This window comes from Lissotriton helveticus, chromosome 2_1 (assembly GCF_964261635.1).
Source record: "Lissotriton helveticus chromosome 2_1, aLisHel1.1, whole genome shotgun sequence".
Classification (NCBI taxonomy): domain Eukaryota; kingdom Metazoa; phylum Chordata; class Amphibia; order Caudata; family Salamandridae; genus Lissotriton; species Lissotriton helveticus.
In genome coordinates this window covers 265039308-265065933 of record NC_136059.1, presented here as the reverse complement: position 1 = coordinate 265065933, position 26626 = coordinate 265039308, and the positions used below count along the sequence as shown (strand labels likewise).

General features: G+C 42.0%; 1 protein-coding gene across 1 annotated transcript in view; it reads right to left on the bottom strand.

Moving 5' to 3' along the window:
* Positions 1-26626, bottom strand: part of LOC144817898 (tetraspanin-36-like) — a 98216-nt gene that overhangs the window by 38012 nt on the left and 33578 nt on the right. The window contains exons 2-4 of the mRNA XM_078674796.1: positions 15529-15720; positions 7374-7448; positions 1628-1723 (exon numbers count right to left, since the gene is read on the bottom strand). Of these exons, the coding sequence (XP_078530922.1) occupies positions 1628-1723; positions 7374-7448; positions 15529-15720 (363 nt within the window). The remainder of the gene's footprint in view (positions 1-1627; positions 1724-7373; positions 7449-15528; positions 15721-26626) is intronic.

The window sequence follows — 26626 nt, the reverse complement described above, 5'->3', positions numbered from 1 at the left end:
ATGTAGTGCCTTGAAAGCGTTGAAGAGTTTGAATAGTGCTTGTATATAAATGGGGAGTTAGTGGAGTCATGTGATGTATGTGCGGCGGGAGAGAATGCGAGTGAATCTGGCCGTTCTGGTAGTTCTCCTTACTTTTAGGCTGTGGTCATTCCTTTGGGCAATAATTATGCCTTGAAAGACATTTGTGGGATAGAGAGAGATTTGGGCAATGACTAGGGTGACCGACATGCACTTAGAGAATGTGTCCCTTTGACTATATGAGCAGGGTTGGCAAACTACCTGTGGGTGGAACTGTTGTTGGCACAACTAATGGAAAGCCATAATTGGGTGCGGCTTCCCAGCCCACCCTGGCACGGCTACCAAGCCCATACTGATCTGAAATGGAACGCCACATAATTTTAAGCCAGGTGTAGTGGGCAGAGTGACTGATTTACTTAAATGAGTGGTATGCAATGTACAAGGCAGAGTAAAGTGGCTAATCCCACTCTTCTAGGACTGAATACTCTAGCTGCTAAAGTATGCCTCATCCGACTCCAGTTCAGCTCCTTTTTGGTCTTGTTGGCAGGCTCACAGTAGGCAGGGCAAGACTGGCTTCGGGCTTTTCTTCATAAAAAATGCAAAACAAATGTTTAACGCCCTGTAGTCAGTCCGGCCCAGACAGTAGGTGAAGCCTGCATTAGGACTGGCTGAGTGGGGGGGGGGAAAAAATCCAACCTGACATGGCCATCAATCTTTCTAAAATATTTGTAATATTCTGTGACGGCGTCCCAAACAAAGATGAAGGACATACATGTGAAGAACAGCTATTCACTGCCCCCCTCTGTTCACTAAATATAGTATTGTAAATAGGGTGCCTAAATCTTTTCAGGCTGAGACCTGGCGCATCTTGGTTCACGCCACTCCACCTGTGCCTCTGGCATTATGGCCACTGCTTGCAGTTTAACGGAGGACTTGGCTGATGCAAGCCTGGCAGAGGATGCCCTACCGATGGCTACCAGGGAAGCGATGAGTGAATGCCCTACCGATGGCTACCAGGGAAGCGATGAGTGAATGCCCAAGTCACTTCGCTTGTAGCCTGATCATAGGTTATCTGGTAGGAAGGGGACTAGAGTCACAGCATGTATTCTTCTTACCTTATAGTGGTAAGATCTAGTGAGGTTAGATAAGTCGAGTTTCAGGCTTTATCAGCAATGTTCACAGGCAAAGGCAGCTTCGAACCTGGCTGAGGGGAATCCCATGATTGGGGATCACTAGCCAGACAGGGCCACCAACTGTGCAGAGAATGGCTTCTGGCTGTTTTAGGTGAAGGCGGCAGAGAAGGGCACCTGCTCCCTTCTGTGTGGCTGCAGTGTTGAAGCAGAGATCTAGCCCAAGCAGCACCTCAACAGCAATCAGAAATCTCCAAGTCAAGATGGACATATATGATCCAAAGCAGCATTGCCAATGTATTTTGTTTTTTGGACGGTAGTGCAGTGTTAAGATAATGTAGCCGCTCACTGTTGTGCAGCTTTAGAAACAGGATTCAGCTGAATTATCCACCTCGCAGAGCAACACAATTTGGCTGTCCAACGTACCTCAAATTCTGAAAGGAAAAACATAACTTTTAGAAAAACAAAATATGCTTTACCTGTTCTTGCAAGAAATCCACAGCCCTAGACTCCGGATTTTTCCCATCATATTTCTGGAACACTTGCGTCATACTTTTATCCAAGTCAGGCCTGATCTAAAGTAAAAGTTTAAAGAAATGAAAAACTGGCCACACAAATAAGATTATAAAAACTGAGCAAATATTAGTTTATTAATCAACTCAAAATTAGGTATAAATGTCCACGACACCACAGGACAGATGTCAATAAGTCGACCTACATTATTCATATTCCTTGCACGATCAAACCAGTTAGCCAGTGGACATTGAGGTGATAAAAGGAGATCTGTCACAATAATTATCGACATGCCTTCCAAACACACTGATGCAATCACAAATTTAATAGGAGGAGCCTAAGCAAAGGCCAGTGCAATAATCACAGGAATTCTGATTATGGACTGGAGTTTCCTACTTTGTAAGTGGACTGCTTTGGGTGCCAAACACGTATTGACACGCACATTAGGCCGGATAACATAAGAATTATTATAAACCGAGCGTCTTGAACTGCCGCATGTAACGGGTTAACATGATGTACCACTAAAGATAAGCAAACCGTCTAGATCTTACTATGTAGCAAGCATGCCTAGTAGGTCAGGATGCATCCTTTACTACGGACAAAAAATATGGAGGCATGTTTGTAAACTTTCAGATGTTATATAGTGGATCAGAGACCTGGGACTCAGTTATATATTTGTCCATTCTTTTTGAAACAGAAGGCTGTACAGGCTCTCCATGTCATTAAATGGCAAGTGTATAGTTGGTATGCCTCAGAGGGAGCCACCAATATCATCATTGGTGCTGGTCACATCCTCCGTATTACATATAACAGAAACTGCAGAGAGGGTAAAGGCAAATGTCACTGAACAATTTATCTACAGCTTGTTCTTTTGGGATTGGGGTAGTGGGTAAGTTAAGTGGTTGCTTTGGCATTTTATATTCTCCATCATAGCAAACCCATCTAAATTAGGTGTACTCCACGTCATGACATACTTCAGTACAAGTGTTTTATCTCTACTTGACCTGTTCTCCGCTCCTTGCACAAATTCAGACAACGGGCAAATGCTTTTTACTAATGTGCAAAGCTTTATGCTAGTCGTGACAACCCATGTGGAATGTCCCTCCGTGCTCCTGCAAGTAGGTCATTGTTGTAGTATCTTATCCTATCAGGGGTCTGTGGTAATTGTCACCTGCGGGCCTGAGTAGGCCCAGCCTTCTATCAGATTGTGGTGATCCACCAGCGTAGTAAGTTCTGAAGATTAGCCATTACCGGACTGAGATTCTCCAAGGATTCAGTCGCCTATGAACATTGGGTGCCTCATCTTAAGTCTGGCATAGAGGGCATAATGCCTAAAAGGCACATCACTTTCCTCGTTGTCAGATTGTGGTGTGTGGTACAGGGAAATCTCCAGTTTGGGAACAACTGAATAACCAGTTTTGTTTGTTGCAGGCATTGCCTGGATGTCTTACTCACCACCACCACCACCCATTCATCAAAGAATAGGTAGACATGGACCAACCAGTACTGGAAGTTTTTTTACAAAGACTTTTGGTGCAGACTTGATGGCAAGTGGTAGAGCATTATAAAGCTAGTGCAGGTCTCAGCATGAATCTCACGTAGTCGGTGTTTTGGACGCATCAAGATGTAGACTGAAACATCCCAAGGTTGTGAGTCCTTGTGTAGTCACCTTTGTAAAACAGTGATGTCTTACACAGCACATGCACAAAGCAGTTTAGTATTCTCAAGTCTAACATGGGTTGCAAGAAATTATCCTTGTAGATGAGGGGAAACAAAAAGTATAATCCTGGCTGCTTTCTGCCAAAGGATGAAATTCAGTGGCATCCCTGAGTAGCCCACGTATATTTACAGCAGATGATCTGGTTTGTGTTTACTAGGGGTCTATGGTGTCACGTAGTGGGCAAGATTCAATACAGTAATCCCTGCTGATTGAATCTAGTATCCACCTGCCAGAGTTTCCTCAATGTTGCTTATAACACTTCTGTTTTCCCCAACAGGTCTGTGGTGGATGGGCAGAATGACATACACAACCTTGCTTCTTTGTGAAGATCATATGCCTATGTGCGTCTGGGCAACAATTGAAGCATTGGTACTATGAACCATGTAGCCGCTGCTGTGGGGTGGCTCAAAGATTAAAGTCTGGTCTATGAATGACATGAGCCTTACAGTAAAACGGCAAGTGTCACAAAAATTGTATTCATTTTACTGTGTTAGCATCCTTTGTTAACCTTTTCTAAGTCCCCTTCTACGGTCAGGTCAAATATATGGTCATCACCGAAAAGCAAGTTCAGGAACTACAGCTGCACTCGGTTGTAATCGAGACGTTGCCATGCTTAAGGTGGAATAGGAGTAATTGGTGGCCAGCAGATCGTTGCATAGACAACTTTCCAGACAGTCTACGGTGTCATGCCTATAAGGATGAAAGGTGCCCTATTGTAATTCGAGCCTGAGACAGATTGCAAAAATATCTGTACCAGATGAATGTTATAATCTCACTAAACAGAAAGACTTTTTAAACCACATGATGCTTCATACTGACTTGCGCATTGACAATGGTCCTGGACATGTGGGTGGCCCGTGGAAAGAGGAGAGGAAACTTAGGAGACGAAAGATGACTTAGCTAAGTAAGAGACGAAAAAAGGGACTAGAGGGAGAAACAAATGAATTGAAGAAACAAGGAAATTAAGAAAGTGAGGAGAGGACATGAAGGAAGTAAGGAAGGTAAGCCAGTGGGCACGAAAGGAGTAGGAGAGGCTGCAAGAGGAAAAGGAAATGAGGAAGGAACAAGTAAGGAAGAAAGGAGATGGGAAAAAAAAAGGAATCTGGAGACAAAAGAAAGGGGAAAGAATGGAAGAGAGCGAAGTTAGTTGGAATTAAATATGTAGTGCAATGGCAAAATTGTTATTGAGCCCAAGCCTCTGTTCTACCAAACTCATGTGCGTTTCCTAAGCCTATCTTAATTTTTTTTAATAGTTGTATTGATAACGTTTTGCAGAGTAAATAATAACACTAGCACAAAACTGTCCATTTCTAAGTTGTCCTTCCTATTTTTTTCTGCTCAGTGCAGTAAAACCGCAGTAGTCTCTTCTACAAAGGTGTCATGTTACGCACCAATGACATAACTGACAGGTCAGTGGACACAAATTAGCATGTCTATGGTTTTTCATTTGATTGAAGTGTGAACCTTTGCCCCTTTAAGAAGCTGTACTTATCAATGCAAATCTTCAGAGGCTAAGGTAAGAGTTCACTCAACAGATGCTAAAATCACACCCTCTTCAACCAGATACATTGACATCAAGTAAACCTGTATTAACATTTGAAATAAATATTGACCAATAATCCCTTATTAAAATTGTCGCTCAGCAACTGTTCTGGTTCTCTAGATAACATGACAAGTAAACAAGCATTGGCAAAGCAAGAAGGTCTTGCTTTGGGAACTTACTGGCTTTGCCAATGTTTTTTTTAGCTATGCTGCACACTATCCTCGATGCTGTGCAACATGGCTAAGGAATTTTAAAAAGGCCATTTGACTTGGCTGACCACATAATTTTGTAGCACAGAGAGTACATATGCACGCCTACAATACAACGCAGACACTTTTTTTCTTTGTAATTAACAATCCTAGTTGGATTAATAACAAAAGAAAAATAGTAGTCCTTTTTTTAAGAAAATGTGGAAGTAATGGTGGTGGAAGCAACAAAGGTGCGTGGGTGGGGGTGGAAACAAAGGAGGACAAGGGGGAATGGGTTGTGGAGGAAGCAATGCAGGGACATGGGCGGGGGGAAAGCAGAAGACAGAAAGAGCCCAGAGAGTGGGGACCCAACGGGTGTAAGACAGCAAAGTGGAGAAGGTGGTGGGAAAGCACATTGTCAGGAAAGTAATCGGGGATAGGGAAGTACACGAGGGTGAGCTCGGCAGAGAGAAGCACATGGGTGACAGACAGTAGGTGGAGAGAAGTATACAATGGGGACAGCTGGAAAATACATGCACTCCCAGGAAATGCTTAACCCATAATATAGTGCTTGAAAACGCAAGCAGGGGAAGCATGGAAGTCAGCCAAATCAAAAGAGATGTTAAAGAGTCAATGCTCCATGGAAGAGAGACTGACAAGCCAGGACACGAATAAGAACCAAGTAATTGGGAGTAACAAAAGCTAGCCAACAATGGGTAGGCTCCAAGTCACTATATGTTCTTAGTAAGCCCACAATAGGTCTTGCAACAGACTGTGCATGCAGAGTCTAGTAGGTAAGCCTTAAAAAGCAAGATTGTCACAAAATGGAATCTCTCATTACAGGCAAAGCCATCTTTGGCGATTTAAAGCATAACCCCTAGATTTTACAAGCAGTGGAGAAGGGGTTATGTAGGCTAACTAACGGATTGCCCCAAAGTCACGTTCTTTTCTCTGTCAACGTTTGAGGACTGGTAAAAAGATCCTCAAAAAAGGTATGCGCAATACACTTCCCTACTGATGTAATAATACAAACCTGTCCTTTTCTAGTTCAGGCCAATGACAAAACTGACAGTTTTCCAGAACCAGTTGGAAAAGTGGTTCGGAACAAGCCAAAAGGCCATCCATACTGAGTTAGGCAAGCACTGAAAAACCAGGAAGTAGTTTTTTTTTTTTACACTTCCTCAATAAAGGCATAGCCATTGAGAGCAAAGTCTGTGCTCTCTACATATAATAAAGGTTCAGTTTGCCTCTTTAGACTCTGAAGGATCACTGGACCCTGGGATGCTTCTGGAGCCTAAGAGAATTGGATAGCACACGTAACTAGCGTCTTCCCTGGCCAAAGCAGGGTTTAGAAAGGCGATGCCAAACATGTGGCAGTCTTTTATATAAAAAAAACACAATTGGGGCGGGGGGGAAGGATCACTTGTCCTGAGTAACCAGGGATTTATATTCTAATCGTTTCCTGTTCCGATAAAAAAACCCTCATTCACGTACCAAGGCTCGGTTGGCGGTGTATCTTGATTCTCCGCCCTTTATTTTAGCCCCCTAATACAGCTTCCCACGCACGCCAATTATTTTAAACAGGCTTTTTCTCTAGTATTAATTAAAAAACTTACGTCTACTGGACATTTAAGCCTTTTTAGAAACACCCCACTTCTTCCTTTCTCTCTAATCACTACTGCACTAACCAGTGGTTACCTCCTGGTGGAGGAAGCATACAACTAAACCCAATGATGATGATGATGCGGTCACGTCGCTAAAATAAAAGGCGGAGAATCAAGATACACTGCCAACCGAGCCTTGGTACGTGAATGAGGTTTTTTTTATCAGAACAGGATACAATTAGAATATAAAACTCTGGTTACTCAGGACAAGTGATCCTTTCTCCCCCATTGATTTTTTGGTATTGACAATAAGGAAACTGAAGGGATCAGACTTTTCCTTCTCCCCCACTTGATATAAGGAAGGTCTTTTTTCAAAAAGACACTTAACTACAAGTATGTCACCTATAAGAAAGGCCACACCATTTCTTACTAACCCTAAGACGTCTAAAACCAGGAGTGCAGAAATAGGTTGTGGCAACAAGTCAAGGTTGCAGGCACAAGCATTCAGCCATATCTACTGAAAAATCCTAACAATATAGGAAGAACCAGTAAGAAAACCAGAACTAAAAACATAACTGGTTGAATGGCGTCCTACAACATGACACTACATGTTTCCTATGTGTTTATTATTTCCCAATACGTCAAACTGAAACTTACCTTCCCACGGTACACAAATCCCAACACAAATGCGGCAACTTCAGCAATAAAGATAATGAGAAGCAGGAATAGGAACTGCAAAAGATAATAGGATTATGGTAAGGATAACAAGTTGTGTTCTATACAGAAATAACCAGGTCATTTTTAAACAGCAGATGAGCAATACATGTCACTACTTTTAACAATTTTTGCTTCAATTTGCTTTGTTTTACTGCGCCAGTAGAGATGTCACAGCAAGATACAATTACCTCAACACTATTAGGTCACTATTAACTGCATCTTGCGGAGTTCCTCACCCTTTAGCTAATCCTTATCCTTAATCTAAATTTTACCTTTACCCTTCATTCCAACACTACTCCACCCCTAACCCTACCCCAAAATCTATCCCTAATTCTAAACCCAAGCCCAAAAATTATCTTGAAACTATCCTTTCCACTAATTGGCCTTGAACTTTTACTTTACTGCAGCATGGACCCTAAACCTATTCCTACCATTATCGTTACTTTGGTTAAGTCCTGTTTAGGGCTAGAATTTTGACCAAAGTCACAACGCTACATTTATTTTAACTTAAACCCCTATTCTAACCCAAACGTATCCCTTACTGACCTACAGTAAAGATAAATATATGGACTAGGTAACTGTCTAGGTACAGAAAATGAAGAGAAGATTCATGAGAAACAATGCGTGGAGATGATGCAAGGGTTAAATTATGTCAACAAAGAATAAAGTATTCTAAAGATTACCAAAAAAGGACAAAGCACAGGAAAAAACGTAACCGCGTACATCTCGGAACTATCCAAGGCCCACTAAAAAACTGCAAATGAATCCTAAGCGATAGAGCACATGACAGCCGGCAATCCCACTATAAAATCAGTCTCCTTTTTACAATCGAGTTGTAGCAGGTCTAGTTTCCTGTAAGAAGAAAATGACACTGCTGTTCGTACTACAATAACTTACTACAGTTGAGTTGTGACAATGTAATGCCTACTACCAGAGTCAGAAGCCAAGGTGGAAGGCAGGTCACAAAGCGTCAATATAGCCACAGTTTAACCACTTTGTGCTGATCACAGTTGTCATAGAAAATAAAATCATAAGAAACAAGCATTGGCATAGCCAACAGGTCTCGCCTTTAGGACCTTGTAAATGTTTAGCCATGCAGCACATTATCACCCACCTGACAGATTTCTGTAATGGAACTAGTACTTCAGTAAAGTGCTCAGTAAAGAATCTAAGCGCTACATTTAAAAAAGGTTTAGCCAATACTGCGGAACGAGCAGCGGCGCCATCTGTTTGCAATTATTGTGCCTGCTGCTGCTTGCTCCCGCAAGGTAAACGTGTGAAGACACACAACAGGCTTCGTTGCCGGGTGCCGCCTCGTCTCTGGCAACGGCTTCTTTAGGCAACTTTGCAATGTGAGAATTTTGAGCCCATGTTAAAATTGAAACTAAAAGTACCATAATGCAAGTTGGTGAAAAAGCTTGGACTCTTAGGGTGTCAAGCATAGCCTTTCTGTTCCTGAGATCTATTTTCTAGTTATCGGCGGTCTGCCAAGGCGGGCTTCTCCTTGCTCTTATAAGGTAAAGGAAAAGGAGTTCAACAGAAGTCCATTTACAGAGTATTACGGACTGTTCCCAAAGCGTATTTTCCCCGCTGGGCCTCTAGTTCAGCAGTCAGGGCCGGACTGGGAACCGAAACCGGCCCTGGCAAAGTGCTCGGCCGGCCCCCCTCCCCCCGGGGGGGTTGGGGGGTGCGACCGCCCTCTGTGCTAGGGCCGGTTTTCGGCCGATTTTGTTAGTGCCGTTTTTGCAGCTATGCTGCAAAAAAACGACCCTGTAACAAAACTGGCCCCCTGGGGTCCAAAACCAGCCCCCAACCTCACGGCCGACCGGGGGATTGCCCGGTGCCTGCAAAGGCCAGTCTGGGCCTGGTCGGGGCAGGATGTGTTGTTTAGGTCTTTGAAGTAATTTTCATTCGTGCACGAAACTCTGCATGACAAAGTAAGCAAGGCAGAAAACAAGCCAGAAATTCAGATAAGGCCCCTGCCGAAAGAAAATGCTGGCTTTAGGATTAGCATTACAAGTAGCAAGGGGGTTTGCCAGGGTGATCCTGAGCAAAGGTCTCGAGGTCGTTCCTCACGTCTTTCTAAAATTCTGAATGCTTAGAGTTCCAGATGAGGATGAGTGTTTAATAAAAAAGCTGAGCAGTTGATCAAAAACACTTTTTTCAAAGTGGCAACAATGCAAAATTGATGGCCATGTTTAAAGAGATTCAAAAGGGGGTGGCGATGGACAGAGTATCTGAATTAAGCAGAACACTCCTACCCAGTCAAAAGATCAGGGCTTGATCCATCACCGTTTTTTAGCTCACTGCACCATCCCAGTTCAGAACCTGGCTACATGCAAATTAGTCTGACCCTGGCCCAGTGCATCATGGGAACAGGGCAGACCAAACTACCACCAGTGCATCATGGGAATTATTTTGGCCACCATGAGTGTGGAAGGGTATGCTCAGACATGAGTCCCTTGCTCATTGCACCATCAGGATTCAAGCAAGCCGGGCCGAAGACAGCTGTAATGCCAGAAACCGGTCCCCGGAAGCTGGTTTCCTTTCCAGTGAAGAATTGGCTTGGTAGTTTGGTCTGCCCTGTTCCCATGATGCACTGGGCCAGGGACAGACTAATTTGCATACAGCAAGGTTCTGAAACTGGGATGGTGCAGTGAGCTAAAAAACGGTGATGGATCAAGCCCTGATCTGTTGACTGGGTAGGAGTGTTCTGATTAACTCAGATACTCTGTCCATCACCACCCCCTTTTTGTAATCATGTTTAAAGAGAACTCGGAGCTGTCACGTTTCCCATGTCAATGCGTGAGCACCCCACGCAAGCCTGGTGTGTTACTTTGTATTCTGGGAGTTGTCCTGCATTTACAATGGAACAGGGCTACCCGCCCCAGAATGCAGATCTCTCAGGAGAGGATGCTGCATTAGGACCAGAGCTGCCTACTTTTGATCTGTGGAACCATGTTCAAGGATTCTGGGCACATCATTTATTACACCCGTGCCCATAAAAAAAAAATAAAAAAAAAAAGGAATTTGTGTCATGGAACTGATGCTCGTGTAAAGCGTTCCAATACCTCCGCATCGTATTCGTACTATATATATATTTTTTTTAATGCAAATCAAAAACCAGCCTTGCTATGCTGCTCACACATGGGCCAGGGAAATTTGAGAGCTGTTTGTCAATGGTAGTTGGGGTGGGGTTACCAAAGGGGTGGTGGAGGGAAAGGGGCGGAGAGAAAGGAAGAGTCAAATGACAATGGGAGGGAGAAGTGAGCCCGGGAGTGGTGTGTGCGTGCAGTCTGCACTTTTTGAAAGTACTGCACTCGTGCTTGTGGTGGATGCAGCCACAAGCACATGTGTGCTTCCAAAAACAGCACGACGGCTAAAGGTCCTCCTATGTATGCACGTTGCGTAGGCAAGACCTAACCAGTATTAATAGAATTTTTAATAAGTGTTTAGGGGATGTGCACTTTGCTATAGGTCAGTAAGTTGTAAGAAGCACTATAGCCACCAAAGTGCCTCGTATTTGCCTAGCAACTTATGTTTTCATAAAAATTGCTATACCAGCAGCAACACTTCTGTATTAACACAAGAAGTGAGACGTCCTGGCTTATTTTAGCTTCCCACAGTGCACTACGTTACATAGAATTAGCAAAAAGGCAGTAAAGTGCATTAGGATTTGCTGCGGTGCTAGGTCAGAAGTGCAAGGTGGGCAGCTAACAATCTCAAAACATCTCCATGGGAAAATAAAAAGTGCAAATAGAACCGGTTCTGAATCTCAATAGGAGACCTCTCCCACTGATTTGGAGTATACAGCAGGTACAGTTCAGTGCCTGAAGTAGTCTGTAAAAGAAGACATTATTTCATACTTACCACGATAGTGTCCCTGAGGCTCTCTGGCTACGCATGGCACTGATAAGGAATCCTTCAACCAAGATGTGTTGCTTATTATTATACTATCATAGTTAGTAAAGAGATTAGGCCTACCCAGTTAACAAAACGTGTTTTTAACTTAGGCTAGCCAGGGAATACTCATCCTTGGATCACAACCAGGGCAATCTCTATTCACCTGTTGGTTAAACATTTTTGGTTAAACAATAGCAAGGCTGGAACACCACAAAAGTCATACAGCAAATTAACCCCTTCGCTGCAAGGCCCCCCGTGCTAAGCCTTTTTTTTTTACATTTGGGTTAGTTGACCAATGTAACCTTTTGTCCACAATATATTCACGCCAAAGTTGCGTCCTTTTCTTCCAACAATTTAAGGATTCTAAAGGTACTCCGGCTTTGTGAATTCCCATGGAGGGGTCCCAGAAATTAGCCAAAATAGAGCTAAATGTTTTTTGGGAACAAATGGGGAAAAAAGGGATGCAGACGAAAGGGTCTGGTTTTTCCCTGCAAATGGTATCAACAAACTGTTTGGGGTGCTGAAAACACCATCTTCTCAACTTTCAGGGACAGGCAGACTTGTCAGAAAACCACATTTATTACACAGTTTTGGCATTTTACTGGGACATAGGCTATTTTTGCTATTTTTTGTGCTTTCAACCTCCTTCCAGTTAGTGGGTATAGAAGCAATAATGGGTCCCGGAAAGCTATACATTTCTGAAAACTAGACAAAATTCAGAATTCAGCAATACCCTCAATGGATATGTTTTTGGCATTTCCCCGTCACAGGTCATTGGCCCACCCACACAAGGAAGGTATAATTTTACTCAGGAGACTGATGGGGAACGCTGAGTGGTAGGACATTTGTGTCACTGCAGTGATTCCATTCAGAACTGTGAGAAAAATTGGATTTTTGTTTAGCTAAATAGGAGGTTTGCAGTAGAAAACATTGGGGGATCCACGCAAGCAATACCCTCCCTGGACTCTCCCGGGTGCCTAATTTTCAGAAATGTATGAGTTTCATAAGTTTCCCTAGATAGCAGTCAAGCCCGGGACCAAAACCGCAGATGCTGCCTATCTATCACAAAAGGATCAGGTTTTGCAAGGGGACACATGAGTTTTAGGTACTGGGTTCTGCCGCGATTTAGGGAACCTACCAATCTCAGATATTTCTGAAAACCAGACACCCAGTGGAGTCCAAGGAGGTGTGGCTAGCGGGGATCCACCACGTTTTCTTACCCAGAATCCCCATGCAAACCTCAAATTTAGCTGCAAAAATAAAATCACATTTTCCTCACATTTCTGTGTGGGGAAGTTGTGGGATCACCGGTCCTACCACCTAGTGCACCTCCAAGTCTCCAGATAAAAATGATACCTTACGTGTGGGTGGGCCAAGTACCCACGGCAAGGAAGAGCCCAAAACATATTCTGGACACATCAAAATGATTTATCACAAAATGAGCTAGTTTAGCAATGGGGGCACCTACTTTTTTTGCCCCGGGCTCGGTGGCCATTTATGAAAACCTACCAATCCCACACATTTCTGAAAACTAGACACTCAGGAGAGTCCAGGGAGGTGTGACTTGCATGGATACCCCAAAGTTTTTACCCATAATACTCTGCAAATCTCAAACGTATACTGAAAAATAAGGAACTGCTTTCTGAATACTTAAGGTGCCTCTTAAATTTCTTTATGAGTCTGGTATACATTGCTAAACTAGTGACCACAAGAATCATAATGCAGGAGCGTTGGCCTAAATTCCAATCACTGTACGAGGACAGATAATTAGTCAGAATTCTATGGGTGTATCTGAATAAATGTAGCTGACTAAATCAGATGTGAGCTGATTTTGTTAAAAAAAAGAATTACCTTAAATTACGTAATGCAAGTTTTGCAATACCTACCATATTCCAGATAGCCTTGATTAAATTAAGACTGCTGACTTTACATACCTTAAATATTTGATATGGTTATATTTTTAACAATTTGTATAGACATCCATATTGATTACAGTAGTTATCATGCAGCTGGAGGGTAATGATAGATGAGAACTATGAATAAGTTTTAAATTTACTTTTAGATTAAGAAAAGGACACCTGTAAGAAACTGCATCATGGACTGCTTGCCTTAGGTGCTCTTACATTTAATTACCTTCAAAATTGGTGATTACTAGCATCTTTGAGAGCACCTAGCGCTGGGCTAAAGATCTACAGTTACCATCTTCCTTAATATAAAGACCTTCTCTAAAGTGCCATATAAATTATTCCACTGATTCTTTAGGAAATCTCAGTAACTACCACTAGGAAGAATCTACCTCTGGATTCTCAAGAGCCTGCTAACACCGTCTCGCATGGCTAGCAGATATGCTAATACACCGACTAGAGCTGCCACTTCAAAAGTCAAAGTAATTTGAATCATAAGCATGATTACAGTCTAGATTAGTGAAGCCCAAGCACAGCCCATGAACCCTGCAGACAACTCGATACAAAATTGAAATGCCCTTCTGGACAGTCAGATTATTGGCCCACAAAAACTACCGCTACGGTGTAAGAAAGTCTTTTTTACATAAAAAATAAGCAAATATTAACCTCTGCCCCCTACTGCTGCATTCATACAACTGCCTTGGTCTGGGTTATGGTCAAAAGAATCTTCTGTTCCAAGTTTTAGAATACTGTGATTAGGTTCGGGTGGAGTTAGGTAGATAAGAAACAATCTTCTCCTTTACGTAGTGCTTCATACTGCAATTCTTCCATTCCTAAGCGCTGTAAATTTACCAAACTCTGATGGACAGAAGGTTGAGTGGTCCTTGCTACAATTATTAAGTCATGATGATCAGATCAATGCATTTATCAGCGGCGAATGCTCAACTCACTGAGTAGTCTTCCAAACTAGACAGAAGAGTAACCACTACAACTGACTCCGACGTTTGTCTATGTCAACAACAAAAAGTATCAAGACCATTTTATGAGGTTACAGGGCTACTATATAGGTTTTAAATAACAGGAATCTAAGTTTCCTTCTATAATATTTATACGATTCAAACGTTTAGGGGATTGCTGTACACTGGTAAATTATCCAAAATAGTATAAATCCAAGTATAAATATATCCCCAACCCAATAGATTTCTATCAGCTGAAAACAGAATTTATGTTTAGGTTAAGGACCCAAACATTGCTGTAAAAAAGCTATATATGTGTAGTAGGGAGGCTTTTCTCCATCTTTGGCACTAGGTGCTTGCACAGATCACAGACATGCAAGAGATTACTTTCTGCTCAGTAAAAGTAGAATTGGGTCTACTTTCTGCTCAGTAAAAGTAGAATTGGGTCTTTATTCCTAATGTATACTGTTTATGAATGAACAAGACCTCTCCCCGAGTTCAGAAACGGCAGGACTATGCATCGAGTGCACTATTTAAATTCAGTATATCTTTAAGATGTCTAGCATAAAGTTCAAAGTACATTCTCTTTTCTGGGTCACAACCTGCAGTCTCCAGAACCACAGAGGCCATCAACTTTGGATGCCAGTCATCACTCTGCTTGAAGGCGCAGAGCTCACCATGCCAAGGCAGCAAAGTCTTTATTCACCCTTCACATCTAAACAAACTAGGTAATTATCCGGAAAGTATCATGGTCGAGTAGCATTCCATGATGACAGTTACTCAGGCTCCCAGACCATTAGTTACAGGCAGGGCCACTGGAATGACGTGGCAGGTGAGGACTAAAGTATGCAGCAGGATTGACTAAAGTATGCAGCAAGAAAGGGCTGAATAATGCGTCACATATTGTGATAGTATAACTTCATTTTTTTTTTAAATTTGTACACTGGTTAACAGTCTCTGCATAGGTTTCATCTTATTAGTACCAGTTTAATATCCAAAAATAGCACTAACCAACAGAAAGGTGAGCAGTCAAGAGCTGGGAAGGGCATTCCATTGTGCACCAACACGTGTTTCCATGTTTTTTAGTAACGTTTGATCTGTTTGAGCTAGAAACAATTTGTTTTTGAAAAATCTGAAGTTTATGTAGCAGATAATGTATTAAGCGGTAAATGCGGCAAATCCAGAATTATGAGGAAGACACCACAGCTGCAAAAATCACATAATTGCCGGTTGCCCTGCTTATAGCGAACTGCACTTCACAAATATGTTCACTCTTTGGAGGTACCTGCACCCAGCTTTGTTGCATCTACAGTAAGTGATGGTGATACTTACCAATCCCAGTCCAACCCGTGATTCCTTAATTGTGGCACAGCATCCAATCAAGCCGATGATGAACATCACAACCGCAATGCTTATGATAATCACGGCAGGGATCATGGTGTATTTGTCTTCAAGGAAGTGGTCATAGTTCCGGTAAGAGTTGATGACGTACACGCCAACATAGCCAAGACCAGCTGCAGCCGCCTACGACACAAACAAACCTTGTAAACATGGAATCCATACACCCCATTAGAATATATAACATTACCAACAATTGTCACTGACAGAAATTAGATTTTTAAATTCTGCTAGATTTCGCTAAGAAAAAAAAGAAAAAAAAAAAGATTACTGATCATTTTCTGCAATTAACACAATGCATTCATAATTCATGACATTTGCTCACAAGTTAAAGCTTTCTGAAAGTTCATGCCGTTAATTATATAGTGAAACTTCTACAGTGTGCTAAAGCGGGACAGAGTTTCAATGATTCTTAGCCTATAATATCCTCTCAAGGATGTTATGGCAAGAGCCTCGCTATGAATTAAGACCATTTACCTTTTGTGCACAGTGATTATGCACCACTCGCAGAAACTTGTATCACTGATTTTATTGCCACAATGATCAGTGTGAGGCATTTATAGTGATCCTGGTTTTATGCAATTCGGCCTTGCCCTCTGCCATGTTTTAACAAGATCCTATTGGTCCCAGCTACATATGCAAAAGCAGCTCTTAACTGCAGTCTCTTCTATTTCACTGACTGTTTAGATTCTGCGTCATATAACTTATAAACAAACCGCAAGTGATAATTGGGCCTGTGAGGGCAACTTAACCCCCCCCCCCCACCTCTCTCTGCTGTAGAGTTCAGTACTATGGGTTGCTCGTTCTAATTTACAGAGAATTAGACGGGAAGGAAGTCATTAGAGCAAGACAGCAGATAGCATTATTGCAAGCCTGGAGAAGGAAGTGGCTTTGCTCTGTGTCCTGCAGAGCAGGGCTGGTCAGATAAAGGCTGTTGTGACCGATGAGACATTGCACGGGGCCCACACTGTTTCCAAGGGACCTTTGTCATCCGACAGACCGCTTTAGTGCACCACGTGGAGGTATTAGTCAAGCACCACTCAGAAAATAAAAAGCAGTTTGTAAGTTGCATCAGTTGATGGCCGACCTGATAAGTCTGTACAAAAAAGCGAGAGCCGCGTGTTTACTGTTGACTTTGTTATCACGAAGTTTCTTATCATGAAGCTGCATTTAAGAGTTGAGGAAAGTGGACGTGCAGCTCTGAAGCAATACAAATCCTCCAGGCCCCAGACTCTTGTTATTGTCTTTTAACGTTCCACTCTGCTGTTTACTTCCTTCCTTCCCAGTCCTCTGACAGAAGCAGTCCATCAGCTGTTATACAAAACATGCTCAAGGGGGTGCAGGCCACCTCCTTCACCTTAGAAACCTCTGAACAGGTCAGGAATTCAAGAAACACCACCCACAGCTGGCATTAACTTGGCTCCCTGCCACTGGCACAGAGTCCATCATAACAGGCGAAGAGAAAGCTGGAGACAAAGGACAACGTCCAATGTGCCTTGGGGTTAAATGGGAGGGATAGGGCAAAGAGGCATTAGATACAAAGTAGTCGAGAAGAAAGTCAATGACATGTATACACTTATGCAAAGAGACCAACTAAAGGAAAAAACAACTTTCAATGTCAGAGACTCCAAGAATGTAAGGAATAATTATGGTTATATTGGTTTTGGTGCCGCATTGTATGCTACCCCAAGGTTACCACAAAGCACAGAGGGATGGAAGGCAAGTTAAGCAACATGAAGAGCCTTTTAGAAGGAGTGGTTTTCTGCCAACCCCATGTAACACACCTGTCAGGGTGGTAGTATGTTGTGAGTAGCTGTTTGTAGGTGTCGATCTACCAGGGAGAGAGAAGAGTAGGAGAGGGCAGAGGCTAAGGGGGGGCTAAACAGAAGAAAGAATGAAGAAACAAGAAGGTAAATTAAGCGGAGAGAGGTGGTACCATGATGAATCCGGAAATTTCCATGCCACCGTGTTTGAGAGATACTAGGATAGCTCAAATCTATATTCCTGCTCAGTAGTTTAAACATAACGGGACAAAGGTGGCAGATGAGCTATTGCTATAGAAAAGAAAAAAGGAAAAAAGAATTTATAAAAATGTTTTAATTGAACTTGAAAATAATCACATGGATAGGGCAGAGTAACTAGATGTTAACCATCGTTGCTATAAAACGATACTGTAATAGTAGTGGCAACATCTAGGAATCTTTTGAATTGCATAACAAAGAGTAAAAAGCAAACAGTTCCAGTGTATGGAGTAGCAGCACCGCAAGCATAACAAGGAAAGTTATGCCCAATACATATAATTTATTATTTCACGGATTTATTAAAAGAGGCCCACACCGAGCAGTGGATGGGGGATATCTCCGGGTATATGTAAATCCTTTGATTCCGTGCCCAAAAAAATACAAAATTCACAGCATGTTGAACAGCCTTGGTTAAGAAGGCAAAGAACAAAAATAACTGGCAAATCCAAAAGATTTGGCTTACATTAGAAGGGGGAGAGAGAGGGAGAATGGGAGAGGATGGAGAGGGAACACTGATCGCCAAGTCATTGAGTAGAAGGGTTGGGTAAATGTGAGTGTCAGTGCTTGGTTGAATTTGAACGCAACAGATGGAATGGAGAACGTTAGGGTAATCAATATTTGAATGTAGATCAATGTTTTAGAAGAATGCCATAAATACTGATCAACTTTCTGCAGCAACGTTTTGAGGAAGCAAATGGGAGAAGAGAATGGAGCAGGTTCCATTCAGTTAGGTTCAGGGAGTAAAGTGCCAGGCTGGGGAGAGTAGATGCTGTGGGGCGGGCAGGGGGAAGAACCGCAACGTTGTTGCTGGGAGGAAGAAAGGACAGAACTAGCAGACTACTTCTGAGGAGGTTGCTATACAAAGTCACCATACTAAAAGAGGTCCATATGTATGTATGGCCAATGGATCAGTACAGAAACATTTACTTATCTTTGAAACCAAGGAAAACTATTGGATGAATATGAATCAAAATTACTAGAATTATAAGACAAACAAAAAGTTGTAATCGTTTTTGAAATTGAATGAAAAAATCTAAGTCTCAGTACATTAAAAAAGTATTTGTCTTGGAACGAGTGTCGATCATGGCTTTGAACTAGAATGAAGTGCTGGCTGCCATCAGTGGCAGTCCCAACAGCAGCACACCTGGCTACTACAATTCTGCGACGTTGTCTGGTGCAGTAGTAGAAGGTTCACTCCTGGGGCATTGAAGCTGGTCTATCAAATGTATCTGATAGCCAGGATAACATCCGCCAGGATAACATCCGCCAGGATAACATCCGCCAGGATAACATCCGCCAGGATAACATCCGCCAGACAACAGAAACAACAAACCAGCCCTACCTGGTGTGTGTCGTGATGGAGAATATGGAGGCCGAGATATTGTCAGTCACAACTAAGGACACACATAAATGTGACCATTTGGCACTGGCTCTGAAGTATATGGAGGGAGGCGAGAAGTCCACCTAGACTAAGAGCCCTAAGAATGTTTGACTGACAGTATATAAGCAGATTGTCCTAAAGGCATATGTTTGAGATGGGGGAAGATGATAAAGGACTGTCACAAATACAAACTAAGTTCGTGGGGGGGGAGAGAGAAGAGTGAGGAGGGGAATGGGAAGTTGTAGCTAAAGCAGTTTTATTTTCTCACTATATGGTCTAATTGAATACTGCTATATTTGGAGATGAGAGAATTGCTTGGAGATGAGAGAATTGCTTAGAAACGTCATTAGAGCTATATGTTCAAGGCTGGTCCCATCATTTGATGTGCTTCTCTGTACTGCAACTGAAATAATCATAGAGAAATTGGCTTATGTTTCTGTAATGGGAAAAGTGGAATTTTATGCAAGTCAAATAGAATTCTTAAGCATTTCGTCCCTTGGGCAAGTACATATTTTACAAAATTCCACAGCACTAAGAACTGCATTATTTGAATGAAAAAAAATACGATTTTAAAATAAACTAAGTTTTCCTTCTCCAACTTAGATGTCTGATCCTTCTTAAAAAGCAATATTTTCTTCCATTTTCAACTTCCGAGGGCTAGGTTAGTATACCGTTCTGACTAGCTGACCGAGCCCCACATTCACTTCAATTGTCAGCAAGTCAGCGCTAGCCCAATAGCATTTCTTCATTTTGCAACAGTCGTTGCAAAAATCCATAGCCGTTGCGAAGTTAAACTAACATAGTGTTCAGGTGGTTCTAGGTGCGCTTCTGAACCAGGTTCGGTCTTTTACTTCCCCAACAAGTCAATCCTGGGGTGACAGTAGGCGCACTACTATTACTCATGTCTGGGGCACTTGAGATGCCAAATGGCAAGCTATAAATACATTGAGGTGGTCCAGTAAAACATCGGCTAGAATAATGGAACCATACACCGGCTCATTCCCATTGGCAAACTAGAGATATGCAGCTTATACACCCACTGGTTTGCAAATTGGAATGCAATTTGCTATGCATCCTATGTACCAACAGGTCACTTCGCTAATTGTAGTTTCTCAGGGGAGGAAGGGGGCTGGGGGTCAAAAAATGGGGTCATGGTTTGCCACCCCCTTTGATTCGTTGCAAATGCAGGGATAGAGGTGTGCAAGCATACCTAGGTTCATGTATTTGTAGTACCTATTTAATAAAGCAGCCGGTGCCGATTGAAGGAACAAACGCAGCTTTATTAAAAAAAAAAAAAAAAAAGGGGGGTGTTCTCTGGGCCGCTGCTTGCTGCCCCTAAGCCACCGTCACAACTGCCAAAATGGAAAATGTCCCGCAGGGGCAGCTCCCTCTTTGCAATTCAGATAACACCCCTCCTGGTATCTTATCAATGGTTGTGACCTAAATGCAGTGACCAATCACCGGAACATTCCTGTCCGAAACACAAACAGGAGAGGGAGGCCCCTGTCACACACCCTTCTATTTGCGATTTGGACTGGGCTGCAAAAGACCTTATGAGTCAGAAAGACTTCCGACTTGTAAAAGGGATTTTGCAAATAGCAAAAATAATTTTTGCGTTTGTAAATCATGTAATTGTGATTAGCAGGTGTTGCAGCTTCAAAATATTTTGTACATCAGGCTTCAGATTCTTAAATACAATTTTAAAAAAAGGAACAAACGATTAACACTGGGTGCATTCAGAAATCAGATTTCGAGACGGCCTTTTACTCATTGTTTGTACTCCTGCAGGGTCTCGAGACAAAACCTGTAGGTGTAGATTGACGTGTTGGAGCAAAAATGAAAATCACCTTTCCTTGCAAGGATCTCTTGTTCTTCTGTGGCAGAATTTTTTTTCCATGTGGAGAATTCTCTTCGCCAAAACTCAAACAAATGTAGGATTATAATCCACATCATGTTGGAAGACTGTTCAATAGCACAGCAAGGAACACTGAATTCTGGGTACCTGAAACATATCTGGTGGCAATCAAGAGCCACAGAAACCTGCAATATACTCGGATAGTGTACCTGGCGTTTCTAGCTTTTCCATGGGGTTCGACTCCCTCTATCATCAAAAATATCAACTCGCAACCATCTACATAAAAGAAAACAAGTGTGCAGTTAAAGTAAATTTGGCAAAGGACCTTTCAAACGCATTATACAAATGTGGTTTCCAACCTATTGCCAATGCCCATCTTTTGGGGGCATGAGGAACAGACAGGATGGTACCATGGTAAGGCAATGCTAATTAAAGCTTGGGGTGGTGGAGGTGAAGGGGGGCAGACCACTCCTACAAACAGAAAGTGGAACCCCTGACAAGGTGGGGGTAATTAAACATTTACTGAAGAAACAAATGCATGGGCTCCAAGGACAGAGCCTTGACCCAGTATATTTTTGCATGCAGTGAAGGGACTAAAACCCCGGGGTTATATTACATACAGTGTCCGGAGGGAGGTGGGCGGGTTGGTGTGGAAGGTGTGTTTCACAAGCATGTACATACGTTTTGTGAGCCCCAGGTCAATATGGTGGTACAGACATATATTAGTAGCTATCTTGAGAGGTGTTCCCTCTTTTGTATGGGAATGTGCTCCAGTGCAAATGAGGAAATTATGTGGCCTCTGCATCATATTAGGGATGCAGGCGCAGAGGCACACAGGCCCTAAAGAAGCACACCGATCATGCACCACAAAGAAGTGGCGCATTGTTAATGCGCTGGCTGACGGCAGTACTCTGGAACAGGCAAAGAGGCTCTCCTGGACCCTCCCAGGTATGGGGTGCAGTCACATACTAAGTCTCTGTTGCAACATCGATCGTCAGACATTTAAAAAAAAGTCTAGATGTACATCCATATCTCTGATATTTGAATTATATAGAGGAGTTGCGTTAGCTGGAGCTCTATACGGGGCTGAAATTTGGGGTCTTTTATAGGAGCCTCCTGGTCCATTTAGAACAATTACAAAGGTCTCTCCTCTTACCAAGCAGTACTCCATTGATACCATTGAGATGGGACCTGGATCTACAGAGGGTTGATCACATTGTTTATCTAAGGAATATAAACCATTGGATCACAGTCTAATCCACCCCAGAACTGGTTTCATACAGGCTGGTGCTGAAAGAGTTGATTGCATGAGATACAAACTGCTCCTCGTCTTGGTTAAAGGTGGTGAAGGATCTTAGCTGTAGTTTGCATATGTCTGAAATGTGGGAAAACCGAGAAAAAGTGGGCAGTATCATGGCTGTTCAGATTAGGAGGATCTACTGGTAACTGAAACATGGTGGGTGCTTGTCCAGAGGGTGTGATAGACCGGTTTTAGCCCAAAAATGCATTTCAGAGTATGAGCCCTACATGGATAAGATTACCCCCCCATAAAATCAAAATACTATACTTTCACTTAACGGGTATCCTTACTTTTAACTTATTGGCTGAAATGGCAAGGTGTAAATGCTCAGGTGGAAGTGTTCTTTCTGTCCTTCGGTTAAGGAAACTAACACTCCCTTTTTAATCTTTTGCCCAATATACCTTTTACCTCGCTCAAAGTGGATTATCCCAATATGTCGCCTTTTAGGATTTAATCATTGCTCTGCAGCACTATGCATTCTAAGATCTGAAACACGCGAACAAAGAGTGTTTGCTTGGTCAAGATATCTAAATTGGGCCTGGTATTTAAGGACAAGTTGCTCCATTAATAGCAGATTGATTCATTTCACTGACGTGGAGCATGAGGCCAACATTTGTGTAGCCTCTGGTTTCTGTGAATCTTGACGTTTCTTATTCTGTTATTGTCATTTCTAAACTGATTATATTGTAGATTATGACCATTTTATTACGTAATATTTTGTAAGAATTTTACTTTATATTGTCATTCTATTTAGGTGTGTTTTTTTCTTCTTTTTCCCCCCCATTACATCATTCTTCATCTATTTTATGTTTTATTTTGTTCTGAAACCTTGGTTAGTAATTACGACACTTGTTCATTGGATTATGCATTGCGAGTTAGGTTATATCAGAGCTTGCATTTTTTCTTTTATATATATGACTGCATTTAACACAATAGTGTAATCGGTTTACAACATTTTGATTAGGGTTTTAGCTTTCCATGCCGGGAGTGCTGTGACTCATTGTATGAATTAGTTATGGCACATGGCACTTTTAGATAGATCCTGAAGGGTATTCAGCTTACGGACACTAATGAAATTGAGAATCAAATAGTTTTTAACCAATTATTATGGTCATGTGATATATTGTGGTTTTATTCATGGAAGTGTTATTATACATGTGATCATGTCAATGTACTTTTATGTTTATTTAACTGTAATCGAAATAAAGTTATACTATTCTATACACCTGCCTGCGGGGGGGGGGGGGGGGGGTTCTCCCTATCCCTTTGCTAAGCAGGATGTGTTGCCCGCGTAGAGAAACACGGACCGGCCAGTTCAGACAGCCTGTTTGCTTTTCACTAGTGTGCAGCCACTCCCTAAGAAAGAGTGAGCTTGCGAGGCCCTGAGGGTTGCACATCACTTGTAATAGGGAGCACTGCCCAGTTTGCACCAAGCGCACCAGTTTAAAGGTGCACCGTGGCACTAATAAGGACAACGTGCCAGTTAAGTAATACGGGCCCTTATCTTCAAGCTTAATGCATACCAGTGCAGAAGTTATTGGGTTACATACATCATCTTTCCCTACATACATAAACAGAGGTACAGATTGCTTCTGATGACCTATGAAGTCAGCGGTTCATGCTGCTTTACTAGCCACGATTTCCATCAAACAAGTAACAAAATAGTGACTAGCGGGAATTTCCACCTCAGAACACACCACTTCACCAGCCAAACAAACAGCTGATCCTTCACAAAGCTACACTTACTTCTACTTCCTAAAATCCACAATGCTGTGCATTGTTGATGTGTGGATGACAGCTGAGCTCATGGTCACGCGGGAGCACGTCACCAAGCAGAAGTAAAACAATTAATTGTCAAAGCCCATGGTATGTTCTTTTATATAGTGAAAAGATGTTAGTGTAGCTTCATTTCATACTGATCGACTGTTCATATCCATGCAATACAAAACTTCCCCAAGTAATCTTAGTAAAAAAACTACTCTGTTAAAATGGGTAAATAAACAGCTTGCACTGAGCAAGAAGTATACTGAGCCCTATTAAATGCTGCCAAAGGTAAAATCAACATACTTAAAAAAACTGTTTAAAAGGTTTCTGCCTAACTGGAAACTGGGGTATTTGTAACTTTGAAAAGCACATTACACATATCGAAGCACAAATGTTTACTATAATTATTATCTTGTAAACTCCATTTTAAATCAGTTTTTAAATACTTTTGATTTCATTCAGATTTCTTCCCCAAATTCTAACACGAAGTTAATTTGTGAAGTTAATAATCACCCAAAAAACTATCACACTGACCCTTGTTTGCTCCCATCATCTTCCTTGGTCTTGTTCGTACTTTGATTGATCCCATAAACTACATTTAACACTCTTATCCTTTTACCTCTCCTTCGAGACGCATTGCTTCCCTCAGACCTCATACACGTTTTCTAACTATTCCAAACACAGGTTTCCATGGCGCTGTTCCAACCCTCTGAATCCCTACTTTATCTCAAACTTTTGCTTTGTTCTGCGTACAGCACAAGACCCTGGCAAAAATACAAATACACTCATGGAACTGTGCAGATAATTCGAAATATGCTCCATCTTTTAAAGAGCTTTTATTGAAGCTTCAGTATGATTTACTCATTCTACTGAGAGTCGCTCATGCTTGCCCTCTGTTATTCATGGTAAACAATCTACTTTCTACCTCTGTCCACCTACTCTTGACGCAAGCGCATGATTGTGAAAAGAATCATTGGCCTGTGGCCTACAGAATCCTTGGCCTGTGGCCTACCTATAGGAGAACACCTATCTCTAGCTCCGAGATCCTTTAACTGGCTTCCTAACGTTACACACCATTCCCCAGTCACTTCCTCACAGTGTAATCCTACCTGTGGATTTTCTTGTTAAATTGCCACTAAAGGTACTGGCATTTTTTTGTTCTAATTCTAGCCACCCCTTGCATACCGTTCTTTTAACCTCTGCTACGCTTCTTCTGTAAATGTCATATCAAAGATTAGAGGTAGTTGACACAGAAAGAGTTAATGGGTCAGAGGCAGGCCTCATCCCAGAAATCGAGCTTAAGATGGCTTCTGCTGCCCACCTCCATGTTATCACCCGTCTCGGTCTGCTTTTTGCTTTTATTATTATGGGGTGCACCCCACTTGCCTCCGGATCACTTAGTTTTAATGGAACGCAGTCTCTCCCAATGCTCCTGCTTTTTTTCCCCACATGGAATGGTACCCTTGCTCCTTCGACTCACAGGGCCTTTTGAAACTCTCCGCCTACTGCTTCCAGGTGTATTTTCACAAAGTGTAGTATCAGCAGGTATAGCGCTGGTCTGTCTGGTAGTGGACAGAAAATGTCACTAAACTGAAAAGATCGAACCCTCTCAATTACTTCCGACGATAGATAAATGTGTCACCATTGTGCCTCTAGTAACTCAAGTACCACACTGACATGCCCACGTCGAGGCAAATAGGAATTCCAATCACGAGGGCCTTTCACATGTCCGGTCCTACATAAGGAACAGGTGTTAGTGTGAGGATATAATAAGCAAATATCTGATGAACCTATCCATGGCGCACTACCCATGAACTGAAGGTGTGGACAACTTTTGCTATTTGACGTTATTGTGAGAAGCAAACAGGCCCATTACTTCTCCAGCAATAAAGTATTAGTTGAGAATGTGAGAGCTTATCTTTCACTCGTGAGTTGCCTGATGCATTCTACCCAGTGGATCTTTAACGTTTATAAACCTCAACATCGAACGGTTACAAGGTGTAATGCTGAACTCGGTCATTCCAGGTCACGAGTGCTCTACTACCTGGATTTAAATCCCTAAACACTACAAAATGTATCTGCACAAGTAAACTAAAATGCAAGTAATCCGAAGTTGTTAAAAATATAAGGGATGATTGTTCCACATATATTCAATAAGGTGTACAATTAGGATCAAAAGTAAGAGGACAAGTTGCAGTTAAGATTATATTTTTTTTGTTCTTTTTTGTCAGGTAATTAACACATCCAAAGCGTTTACGTAGCAAAGACAGAGGGAATTGGTTGCACAAATATTTTTCAAAATGTGAGACAAAAGCATTTAATAATCTTATATCCTAATATTGCTTTTCAAAATATTATATTTCTTATCCAGCCTTTTGGCACTCAACCCTGATGCCGTAACATTACAATGGATACAGGAAACTGCTGAACAACTATTTATCTATGCACTTTTAACAACGGATAGGAAAAACACTTTGAAAAGCATCAGTTAGGTTCAGATCTTAGAATATTAAATGTTTTTCTGTACCAACTAATTTTAAACAAGATTTGAGCAACAACAATTACCCTGTAGAATCCCTGTAGAATCCCAGCTGTCTTTGGGAAGAAACACGTTAACAACATCTTAAGTACAACTTGCCCACTTACTTTTTGATCATAAGTGTACAACGTACTGAATATATGTGGACACTCATCCCTTTGAGTTTTAGAAG